The sequence below is a fragment of the Mobula birostris genome, chromosome 2 (assembly GCF_030028105.1).
Source record: "Mobula birostris isolate sMobBir1 chromosome 2, sMobBir1.hap1, whole genome shotgun sequence".
Taxonomy (NCBI): domain Eukaryota; kingdom Metazoa; phylum Chordata; class Chondrichthyes; order Myliobatiformes; family Myliobatidae; genus Mobula; species Mobula birostris.
Window position 1 is genome coordinate 37678255 of NC_092371.1, and position 12696 is coordinate 37690950.

The window sequence follows — 12696 nt, forward strand, 5'->3', positions numbered from 1 at the left end:
CATCACAATACCAGCAGCATTTTAAGTAGATACATGAACCACTTTGAGAAGTTTAGATAAAATGCCTATCTTTTTCTTATCCTTATTTTTCTCTTAAGCTATGGTCTAAAATGAAGGTGAACATGTAGTCTAGCTATTAAAAAATGTTTTATGAAAACTTTCAGAAAAAACATCTGAAACTCAGTCTAACTTTAACTGCAAATTTAAGCACTCCTCTAGTTCAGCCTTGTTGTATTATAGATTCACAATAATTACAGAAAGGCATTAATTTTACCTTCAGTCCAAATGCAGTAAGATTGAGACCTCTGGAATATTTATTACCTTTGCAGCTTCCAGCATTTCCTGTGTTTCATCCTGGGAGTGGCTAATAAATACTTCTCCAATTTGATAAGGCACCAACACAGCATCTTCATCAAGCATCATGATATCATCCGAAGCATCTTCTAGATTCTGTAACTGTTTCTAATTTAATCACAAAAAGAAGGATTAGTGGCAATTAAAATAAAACATGTACAATCATTGCATATCTGGAGTACTGAAGGCATGAATGTATTTCAAAAGTATTTTCTTTGCATTAAATCTTGCCTCAAAATAATTCATGGATATTTAAGGCACATTTGATTTCTTTTTGCAAATTTATCAGTGCAGCGGCATACAATTAGAAAAATCTGCAGCTTAGGTCAGGCAGCTGAGCTACCCTTTCTAGTGGAAAAACAATTACAGAGAAAAAATACAGCATACACTTTGAAATGATAAATTCTATCCAAGTCCAAAGATAATTTTAATTATTTATAGTCACCTTACTTGTTATCAAGTGAGAATCAAGTGATCCTGACCTAGTATAGGGGAGACAAATGTGGAGGAGAAGATTCTTCTTTAAATAAAAGTAACACAAGCACTTTTTGTGTTCCTTCTGGCGCATTCTTCCAAATTCACTATATCACACCACAAATGAAGGAGGCTGAATACAGGCATTTGTCAATGCCACTTGCAAGCTCACATGAAAATGAATGCAATTCTCAACTGCATATTGGGCATTGCCATTAGATGCCTCCTTCAATAAAACTCAATGATACAATTCAATGACCTGGATGGTAGGTCATTGGACCCAATTATACCTCCCAACCCCACTCCACACACCCCCACCCCTCCTTGACTGAAAGTTCAGGTTTTGAGTTAAAAATTAATGTTTCAAGTTCCCAAATGCAATTCATTTTGTAGTTTCCACTATAGTTTTATAGACAGAAATCAATATAGTTACGCCAACATAGGACTGAAAGGTGTAGACTCGTGGGTAGAGCTAAGAAACTGCAAGGGTAAAAAGACCCTCATGGGAATTGTATACAGACCTCCAAATAGCAGCAAAGATATGGTCTACAAATTACAACAGGAGATAGAAAATGCACGTTAAAAGGTCAATATTATAATAGTCATGGGGAAATTTCAATATACAGAAATGCCAAAGAAAGGGCATATAATAGAGCAAGAAGTTAGTGGGAAGTTAGAGGATTGGCAACTGACAAAGTCATAAAGAAGGAAAAGATGGAATACAAAGGTAAGCTAGAGGATACCAGCAGTTTCTTCAGATACGTAAAGAGTAAAAGAGGCGAGTAGATATCGGACCACTGGAAAATGATGCTGGAGAGGTAGTAATGAGACAAGGAAATGGCAAACGAACTGAATAAGTATTTTGCATCATTCTTCACCGTGGAAAACACTAGCAATGCGCTGGAAGTTCGAAAGTGTCAGGGGGCAGAAGTGAGTGATATTGCCATTACTAGGGAGAAGGTGCTTGGGAAACAGAAAGGTCTGAAAGTAGGTAAGTCACCTGTACCAGATGGTGTGCACCTAGGGTTCTGAAAGGGGAGGCTGAAAGAATATGGAGGCATTAGTAATGATCTTTCAAGAACCAGTGGATCCTGGCATGGTTCTGGAGGCCTGGAAAACTGCAAAAATGTCACATCACTCTTTAAGAAGGGAGAGGAGCAAAAGAAAGGAAATTAGAAGCCAGTTAGTCTGACCTCAGTGGTTGAGAAGACGTTGCAATCGATTGTTAAGGATGTGGTCCGAGGGTACTTAGAGGCCGAAGTCAGCATGGTTTCCTTAAGGGAAAATCTTGCCTGAGAAATCTGTTGGAATTTTTTGAAGAGTGACAAGCAGGATAGGCAAAGGAGATGTAGTGTATAGGGATTTTCAGAAGGCCTTTGACAAGGTGCCATACAAGGCTGTTTCTCAATTAAGAGCCCGTGTTATCACAGGGAAGATACTAGCATGGATAGAGCATTGACTGATTGGCAGGGGGCAAAGAATGGGAATAAAGAGAGCCTTTTCTGGTGACTGGCAGTGACTGGTGGTGTTCCACAGGGATCTGTGTTGGGACCGCTTCTTTTTATGTTATATGTTAATGATTTGCTTGATGGAATTGATGGCTTTGTGGCTAAGTTTGTGGATGAGAAGAAAATAGGTGGAGAGGCAGGTAGTGTTGGAGAAGCAGAGAGGCTACAGAAGGACTTAAGACAGATTTGGAGAATGGGCACGGAACTGACAGACGGAAAACAGTGTCAGGAAGTGTATGGTCACAGCCTTTGCTAGAAGAAATAAAAGCATAGACTATTTTCGAAATTGAGAGAAAATTCAAAGATATGAGGTGCAAGGAACTTGGGAGTCCTCATGCAGGATTCCCTAAAAGTTAATTTACAGGTGGTGAGGAAGGCAACTGCAATGTTAGCATTCATTTCAAGAGGGCTAGACTATAAAAGCAAGGATATAATGTTGAGGTTTTATAAGGCACTGGTGAGGCCTCAGCTGAAGTATTATGAACAGTTTTGGTCCCCTTATCTAAGGAATGATGTGCTCACATTGGAGAGGGTTCCAAGGAGGTTCACAAAACGATTCCAAGATTGAAAGGCTTATCAAAGGAGGTGCATTTGATGGCTCTGGGCCAGTACTCAATGGCATTCAGAAGAATGAGGGGGATTTCACTGAAATCTATCGAATGCTGAAAGGCCTCAATAGAGTGGATGTTTCCTATAGTAAAGAAATTCTAAGACCAGAGGACACAGCCTCAAAATAGAGGGACTTTCATTTAGATCAAAGATGAGGAGGAATCCCTTTAGCCAAAGAGTGGTAATTCTGAGGCGACTGTGGAGACCAAGTCACAAGGTATATTAAGCTGGAGGTCAATAGATTCTTGATTAGTCAGGCTATGAAGGGATATGGGGTTAAGGCAGGAGACTGGGGCTGAGAGGGAAATGCATAAGTCATGATGAATTGACAGAGCAGACTCAATGAGCCAAATGGCCTAATTCAGCTCCTATGTCTTATGGTCTTATAGTATCACACACAAAGGTACTCAGCACAATTCAGCTGGAATGCTTGAGCCAAATAACAAAGACTGAGGCAATACATCTACAGCAGTATTTTAATTATCTTCATAGTTGAATATAATGAAACTCCACGTTTACCTTTTTCAGTTCTATTTCTTCCCTAAGTTCTATGAGCTTGTTATTATTTCTTGCAAATTTGTTAATCTTCTGTTGGTCTTCAAATGTAACATTAACATCTTCTACTGCCTATAAATAAAATGTATTTTCATGGTTAATTTATACATGTTTAACTTAAACATTATTCTAAATTTAAGTAACCAGGAGATCTAAACTACTATACCAGTATTTATTGGGAAATATCTGTCAAGTTTAATCTTAAGGCAAACCAATGAATTGTCAAAAAACAACAGGAATTCTGCAGCTGCTGGAAATTCAAGCAACACACATCAAAGTTGCTGGTGAACGCAGCAGGCCAAGCAGCATCTGTAGGAAGAGGTGTAGTCGACGTTTCAGGCCGACACGGTCTCGGCCTGAAACGTCGACTGCACCTCTTCCTACAGATGCTGCTTGGCCTGCTGCGTTCACCAGCAACTTTGAATTGTCAAAAATATACATTTGCAATGTTGGATTACTTACAGCATCTCTCCACTTTCGTGCTAGTGTGAAATCATATGACCTACAAACTGAAGGAGCCTTAAAACTAAATTCTTCTTTAATTACTAAAACCAGAGTATCACAAGCTTTCATTATTTCAAGCCGCAGGAGCTTCCACATCCAATATGCATGCTTTTTGCAGAGATTGTTTCTGTTGTACACTGTGGAACATCCAATTGCTCACTGCAAGTGAAAGGGTCAGTTACTTGAAACTGAAAATTTACAGGCAATGGAAAATCCTTAAACCTTGGTCTTGCAGACAGTCAACAGAAACATTTTCAGCATAGTAATGAAGCCAAAACCATTTGTAACACAATTACAAATACCTTAAGTATAAATACAATTGACTATTTTTGAGGTAGGGACTAGATTACTTCAGTCAAGATGAGAATGGTGTTTGCAAACTGCACAGTTATGTGATGTTGTAAGTAAGATTTTTAATCTTGCAAAAAGTCAGATGGATATTCAATAAGTTAGAGAAATTGAAACATGGACCATGGAAATTCTCATTACTTCCAAACAACAAAGCAGGACATTCAGCCCATCAATCCATGCCAGCTCTCAGAGAAATATCATAAATCCCATTCCTCTACTTATTTCCCTGCAAGTTATTCTCTCTCAGATATTCATGAAATCCTCTCAAATACATCTATCACCTAGCAGCACTACTGGTAAGTTTCAGTAGTCAATTAACAAACCAACTTATATGTCTTTGTCACGGGAAAAAACCTGAACACGTAAAGGAAGCCCAAAGGGTCATAAGCAGAACAAATTCCATGCTTTCTGGATCACTGGTGCTGGGAAGCAGTAGCACTACCTGTTGCATCACGGTGCCACACATAAAGTTGACTAAGGAGTTTAAAGATTCTCGATCTGCAGTATAATACATCATGCTTATTTCACTGTAACTTTAATGACAGCAACCTGTGCCACCAACATGGTACCAATTAGCTCTCAAAAAATTATGTCCAGTTAGTAATTTTGAGGTCTTGTCTACTCTGCAAAGTAGTTAATGCATCGGTAAATTTAGTTACTGAATTAAGTTTACATAATTCTAAAATTCATCTATTGCTGTAAAAGTGGAGGATCTTCCTAGAAACTAGACACTGCATCTTAAAAGCATTCATTTACGATGTAAAATGTGAAAAATAAATCACTTTTGAAATGGATCTGAAGCTGAATTCTTGTAAATGCAGACCAAACAATACTTCTGGGTCTATACCAGATTGATAAAAGTTCAGTACTACTATCGGAACCAAGAGCTTACATAATATTGATCTGGAACTTGGAAATGAAAGAATATATTCCAATTTCCAAGACAGCAATCTCAGAGAACTATCAGTGCAATGCCTGGTTAACATTTTTCATTAATTGCATCTTGCCACTGTGAATTTTCTCCACTTCCCAACTAAGCCCCAATCATTATCCTTTCCTCCCCACATTCTACTGAGGCATGAGTCCTGACTCTACCACAATGTGCAATCCTCTTCACACTTCCTAACAGAAGCAAATACAGCTCTGGAAAATTTCTTCATTTTGTATTCCAATTTAATGAAAACCATCCCAATATTTTTCCCTTCGAGAAGGAAAATGAACAATAGAGAGTGTGAAAATGAAAAAAAAACAGTAATTTAAAACTTTTTGAGCAAAAAGCTCCTCCAATTTATTAGCATGAGATTCTACTACTTAGTGTTTATTTTATGGATCAAATGATTCACTGACCATGACTAACAATGTTCTTAGGAGTCTTTGGGTTGTTACTTAATGGATCTTTCTCTGTGATATGCTTAATAAGCATTTAATACACAAAGACAGCAGCATGTTTGAACATTTAACGGTACACCGTAATAAACTGGCCCTTTAACTCATGATGACTGTACTCACCATAATGCTAATTTAGCCGAACCCATCTACCTCCACATGATCTATATTCCTCCATTCCTTGAAAGTTCTGAATGTCTCTTTCAAGTTTCTATCATATTTGCTCCCATCACCTTCTGAGGCACCTATCACTCTCTATAAAAACCTGCCTTGGAAATCTCCTTTCTCACCTTAAATCTATGCCCTCCAGAACTCCACAGTTTCACCCTGGGAAAAATAAGACTATACCTATGTTACCTGTGCTTTTCATAACTTTATATACTTCTATCAAGTTGCCCTCAGCCTCCGACACTTTAGAGAAACAATCCAACTTTGTCCAACCTCCCCCTATAGCTAACACTCTGTAACCCAGGCAACATCAAGGTGAGTCTCATCTACACTTACTTTAAAGCATTCACATTCTTCCTGTGCAGAAAAGCACGCAGTAGTCCAAATATGGTCTAACTAAAATATTATACAGCTGCACAGTTGATTGCCCATTTGTGCAAATAAGTGTGCTTCATTTAAATATTATTATTCTTCAACATATTTTGGCTACTTTTATTTATTTTTTCCCCACCATATCAACAGAGAAAAGGAATTTTTTTAATACTTTTTAACATGGTTCCTGTTTCATTTCCCCCCAAAATGACAGGACACCTTTTATTTGGGGTTGTTGTTGGGACCCTGTATCTTACCAGGGTTGATGGACCAACCTTTTTCACTGCAAAGAGGTGACTACCTTATCCAGAGCCTGTCTCACTACTTCCTGCAAGGGTCCCTGTAGTAGCATGTTGTAGCGTGGATGAAATTACCAGAGAGACAGAGTCACTGGTAGATACAAAGCAGCTTCTTTATTCGACACAATAAGCAGGCATCATACGGACAGAGGCACTTTCGGGAGAAAGGTCTGCTTGCTCAATGTGGGCTTGATATTTGTATGCTAAACACAAAGGCAGTCGCTACTTAAAAAGCTATAGACAATGCTTCCTATTGAAGCTACATACAAAATATCACTGCATCCTTTCCTTCCGATGCCAACTTATCTGGGTTGGTATCCAGCCTTTAGCAAGCAAGTTAAGGCCATGATACATTTATTTGGCATTTCCCGTGCTAACATAGAAGACAATTAATATTTATAAAGTATAGACAATACTGTCTTCGAAACTACAGCATCAGGTCAAACTACGGCACCAGAAGCATCTGGTATTCACACCTTTTTAGGAAGCGCATTGTTGTGGACTCAATCCACAGTACTTTGTCAAATAGAAGTCTGGTGGCCAAAGTCATTTAAGAGTAAACAAATCATCTACCCAAAAAAATTCACTCTGACAATACATCGTCTACGTAGAGGGATAGACAGTGGGGTCAATCTGTATCCCCTGCAGGTCTCAGACAAACATGTCATTGCACAAGCTGGGGCCAAAAGGCAGCAAAAGGTGAACTGTTGACTCTCCAAAGTAAAAGCGAACTGGTATGGTGACTCCGGACTTAGGCCGTTGCAGAAGAGGTCATTGGCCAAATCCGATACTGCTTACCAATGCTTCCCCTCCTTACCCCTGTCCTCAGTAAGGGTCAGTACATCCAGAACAGCTGCCGTGAGGGGCAGTGCATGCTTGTTCAACTGTCTACAGCCAATGGTCATATGCCAGGTGCCATCTCCTTTCCACACATGGCTATTGTACAGGGAGGTTGCAGGGTAGATGATCCCCTCCTACAACAGGGCCTCCATTGTTTCCCTTGGTGCCTCCCAGGATCCTGTACTGCTTCTTGTTAACTACCTTGTTGGATGGTGGGGGTCACCAAAGGCTTCCACATGGCCAATCCCAGTAATACCTTTACCCATGCCGCTCTAAAGGCAAAACAACCCTTACTTGCCTGCAGGGGTCTATTCCTCAGTATATTCATGCCCAGAATGTATTTATGGGAGGCTGCTAAGTCATGGGTTCAATGTCCACCAGCAAGGTAATCTTCCTTAGAGAAGTGTGCCCCCTAACCCCTCAATGATAACCCTGGAACCCCACTAGCTATCAGGTTTACCCAGAATGACAGTGTGCTTGGCACTGGTATCCACCAGTGCCACCCATCACTGCATATTCCCTTTTCCCCAATGTACTGCAATGGGTAGTAATAAGGCCTTGTGTCCCTTGACTGGGAAAGGGCCACCAAGCAAGCCTACCGGGAGACCTGACCTCATCCCTATGCGAGTGGGTGGGGGGGCCAACACCTTCCACCTGACCCTTGCTGCTGATCAAGGTCCGCCAGTGCCTTTTACAGAACCTCCAGCCAAGGACACAAGGAACTTAAGTGGAATGTGAGGAATCCTGTGGAGGACAGAACGAACCCTTATCAGGGGAGGGCGTCTCTCTTCAGGGCCTCCTTACACCTCTTCCCTTGACGCTGCTGCCTCCATAAGGCATGGAGGATGGGAAAGAACCTGACCTACCTTCTCCCTTAGGACCCCGGCTCTCAGCAATGCCAAAAACATTTCCTTTGGCCGTCCACCCCCAGGCTGACTTGCGCCCCCAAATGCAGAGACCTATTCACACATACTCTAATCCCTCAAATGATCTGATGGCGGCATCTACAACACACCCTATTGTCAGTCCCAATAAGAGGAGAGCCACTCCCTTTGAAGGAGAGCTGCTGCTTTAACTAAACCCCCACAATGGCTGATGTTAATTTATGTCGCTCCAGCGGGTTGTTGCTGCAATGAATGATCCCTGTGATCAGGGCCGACTGGCGAAGAGCTCTAGTCCCTTCCTCCACTGTGGTCCACACCTCCCAGGGCTTCAAATCCCACTTAAACAGTGACCTTAATCACCCCTTGACTCTGCTTTGTAGCAATTCACCACTCCTGTGGGAATCAGGTGGTGCTCTCAGGGCATTTTAATTGCGTGGTGAGACGACAAACCCCGTCAGGACACCCATCCCCCTGTTGGATAAACTCATTCCAGCATCCCCCATATTGCAAATCCTTAGCAACTATGTGAGCCGAGGCTCACCTGGATTCTGCCTGTACCTGTCTCCCAACTCCACCAGTTTCTTAGCAAAAAACTCCCAGATGGTAGTAGTTTTGGTGAGACTCATTATGCCATGCTCCCCAGGTCCCTCTCTCTCAGCCTGCTGCTCTTCCCCACCCGGCTCCATGGAGGCCGGAGGGGCTATGAGCTGGCAACCCCTCAGTAGATCTGGCCTATACAGGTACAGCTGCAAAGGAGGAAGGGTGCTCACTTAGAGAGACATCCCTGAGGTTATCTCTTCCCCATCATCCCCATCTCAGCAAAAGTCCCCGTCCCTATGTCGGGGTCACCTCTCTGCAACATCAAGACTGGTTAGCTCTGCAGGCAGCCACTAATTGCTGCACCTTTACCCGGCAAGAGGCCAACTCTGTACTCCTATTCTCCAACTCTTTAGCTCAGACCTGTACTGACTAGGCTGCCTGCCCCATGCCCAAGCTTTCCACCTTATTCTCCTTCTGCAAGACTGTCTCAAAAAGTTCAAAGTAAATTTATTGTCAAAGTACATATAATTCACCGTATACAACCCTGAGATTTGTTTCCTCGCGGGCATACACAGTAAACCCACAAAATATAATAGAATCAATGAAAGCAGCACCCAACAGAACCGATAAACAACCAGTGTGCAAAAGGACAACAAACTGTGCAAATACTAAAGAAAAATTAATAATAATAAATAAATAAAATTGAGAATATGAGGAAAGTCCTTGAAAGTGGTTGTAGAAACAGTTCAGAGATGGGGCAAATGAAGTTATTCCCACTGGCTCAAGGGTCTGACAACTGAGGGGTTATAACTGTTCCTGAACCTGGTGGTGTTTACTGTGGCTGCCAACATCCAGAAAACACTCCTCTGGTTCCCCTACCTCATTAACTATAGAAATTATGAGGTGTCTAATTTTCACCCCATGGGAGTCCCTTTTTGTCTGACCAGTCTACTGGTGGACCATGGCCCGTCAAAAGGTTGGCGAGACTCTCAAATCCCGCATTGCCGCTGGTCCGCCCCAGGATTTGGCACTCCTCACATGGGGTGTTTTCTCTCCTATTTCTGCCTTTAAGCATCTTAATCTCCGGTTCAATCACCAAACCCTGCTCACAGTGCTAATTGTTGCATGAAATCAGGTTCACGGGTCTGGTTAATGGGGACGGAAGATGCTCATTACCGGTAGGTAAGTTAACCATTTATTTACAGGACAAGACAGCAGACACTAAATATTCAGTTACACCCAGTTACAAATACTTATTTAAAATGTGCACTCAGGCTCTCTCTCACTGAGCGCACTTTCACCGTTCTCGCGACACTAGTCGCAACTCCCAGTCCATCAGTTAGCTCCTGAAACAAAAGAGAGCAGGTGCTTTCAGGAAACAAGATTTATACGCCACTGTGGTGCCAAAGAACAGCCAGTGGAAGGGCTACAATGCCCCTTAAATGGGCCAATTACTAGCTAGCACATGGGAGTGCCTTTCAATGAACAGGTAAGATTGTGACTTACTGCAACAGTACTTCATCAGCAATTGACATAATGAAGGTTTCTGGTTTAAATTCAACCTCTCACTTCCATCTGCAACGTCTGAGATCAAAAACTGTCATTCCAATGTCAGTGCAAATAATTGTTCTGTAGAAGCTTCATTTAAAATTGAGTGGTAGAGTATGGGAGACATTGATCAGAATGTATGGAGAAGAAAAATGCCATTCCTGTAGGATTCGTGTTACAAGCTGTTTGATGGTTAATATGTACCTAATAGATTTAAAATCCTATTTCTGTGTAGTGTGACTCTATCCGATAACTTGCAGTTTTCATTTTGTTTAAACTCTTTTTCATTAGACACAGTGATATGCCATTAGTGTGCTATCCCAGATCTCCATTTTGTCATGGTGCTCTTGATCCTGGAGCCTAAACACTCAGAGATGAATGTCCTGCTGTACTTAAAACAGACTTCCATTTCAAGATATTCAGTAGTGTGCCAGGAACCTGTTCCTGATGGAGCAAGGAAAAGGTGATTTCAATGCCAAACGACTTGGTGTGGAGTGAACCAATGCAGAAGTTTACAGAGGCTGTCTGCAAAAGCGAGTGTACGGCAAGCAAGGCAGATGATGCAGTTGCTGTGGCTCGATCAGCAGCATGAACGCAGGCCACTGAACCCACCACTTCAGTACTGAGTGACTGCATCATCCGCTCTGCACTAGCCTTGGCAAATTCCTAATCCCTCTATCCCTCTCTCTTCACCTCTTACCATAATTTTGTCTCTCCTACCCTACCTCTCGTCTTCCCTCTACTTCCCCTTCCATTTCTCTCATTCATTTCCCCTCCCCTATTCTCTCTCTCCCTCTACTCCCTCCCCATGCCCCTCCACTCATTCTACCCCCTCAGTTTGTGTTTTTTCACTCCCTCGTGTTCCCACTTGCCATTCTCCCTTCCCCGTGTTCTTCTGCTTTCCTCCCTACTTCTCCCTCCGTGTTCCTCCCCATCTCCCCTCTCTCTCTCTCTCTAAACCCCATTCTGCCCCTCGTGTCTCTCCCTTCGCCCCTCCTCTCCTTCATGACCCGTTTTCTTCCCTTTCTTCTTATTTCCCTTCTCTTTCCCTCTTCTCCTTCCCCGTTCTCCTCATGTCTCTTCTTCCTTCCCAGAACAGACTCACCGTTCTCTTCATGGTGGCGGCCATCTCCGGACTCTACCATTTCTACCCCTTTCCCTTCACTTCACTCCGGCAGTCCCGCTACTGCCCCGAGACCAACTTCTAACTCCCGGAAAAAATTTATGTTTTAAAAAGGTGGCAGGTAAATCTGCAGTGAAGCCCCCCGAAAACAAAACGAAACTTAAATTTTACTTCATAATAAAAAATGGTATATTCCACTTAAAGGGATCGCCATTTAAGGGGTATTTATGACGATATAAATTGGGCCTCACAGCGCCGCTCCAGGCCACTTTCAACAATAACAGCAGTAGAGTTGTTGGATATTGATCATCAAATTTCTCATCTCTTAGATATTATTGGACTTTTAAATGCTTCTTTGTTTGACCATGACACAAGCAATAAATAATTTAGGTAATTTCATCTATCATTTCGGATCTAAAGTTCATCAAAGAGCTAATTTGTATTCCCTGTAACTCCATTCTGCGATTTTGTTCTTTTGCATTTATCAAAGCAACTCAAGTTAAAATTACATTAGCAGCTACCAGTGCAGCTATTTACTCGAATAAAACCAAATTAGAACAACTCCTAATCTTTAATTATTACAAGTTTCATTTGCGTCTTACTTCAGAATCAGAATCAAAATTGTTTATTATTACTGACATGTATGAAAACTGATGTATTGCAGCAGGAAAACAGTGCAATATATAAAAGAACCTACCATAGGCTGCAATAATAAATTGGTTCAAAATAAATAAATAATGCAAAAATCTAGAAAAATAGTGAGGTAATGTTCATAGGTTCATAGACCATTCAGAAATATGATGGCAGAGGGGAAGAAGCTGTTCCTAAAATGTTGAGTCTACATTTTCTGCCTCCTGTACATCCTCCCTGGTGTTAGTAATGAGAAGGAAGAATATACTAAATGTGATAGTCCTTAATGATGGATACCACCTTCTTGAGCCACCACCTGGTGGGGAGGTGAGTGCCATAATGAATTTGGCTGAGTCTACAGCTTTCTTTGGAGCCTGTGCATTGGAACCTCAATACCAGACAGTGATGCAATCAGTCAGAATGCTCTCCACAGTATATCTGTCAAAATTTACTCGAGTCTTTACGGACATACCAAATCTCCTCAAACTCCTAATGAAATACAGCCACTGTTGTGCCTTCTTTGTAATTGCACCAATATATTGGGCCCAGGA

The 12696-nt window shown here is 41.7% G+C and overlaps 1 protein-coding gene across 1 annotated transcript in view; it reads right to left on the minus strand.

Moving 5' to 3' along the window:
* Positions 1-11595, minus strand: part of pfdn4 (prefoldin subunit 4) — a 33848-nt gene extending 22253 nt beyond the window's left edge. The window contains exons 1-3 of the mRNA XM_072239773.1: positions 11498-11595; positions 3465-3572; positions 322-462 (exon numbers count right to left, since the gene is read on the minus strand). Of these exons, the coding sequence (XP_072095874.1) occupies positions 322-462; positions 3465-3572; positions 11498-11521 (273 nt within the window). The 5' untranslated portion in view covers positions 11522-11595. The remainder of the gene's footprint in view (positions 1-321; positions 463-3464; positions 3573-11497) is intronic.
* Between the last annotated feature and the right edge of the window lie 1101 nt (positions 11596-12696).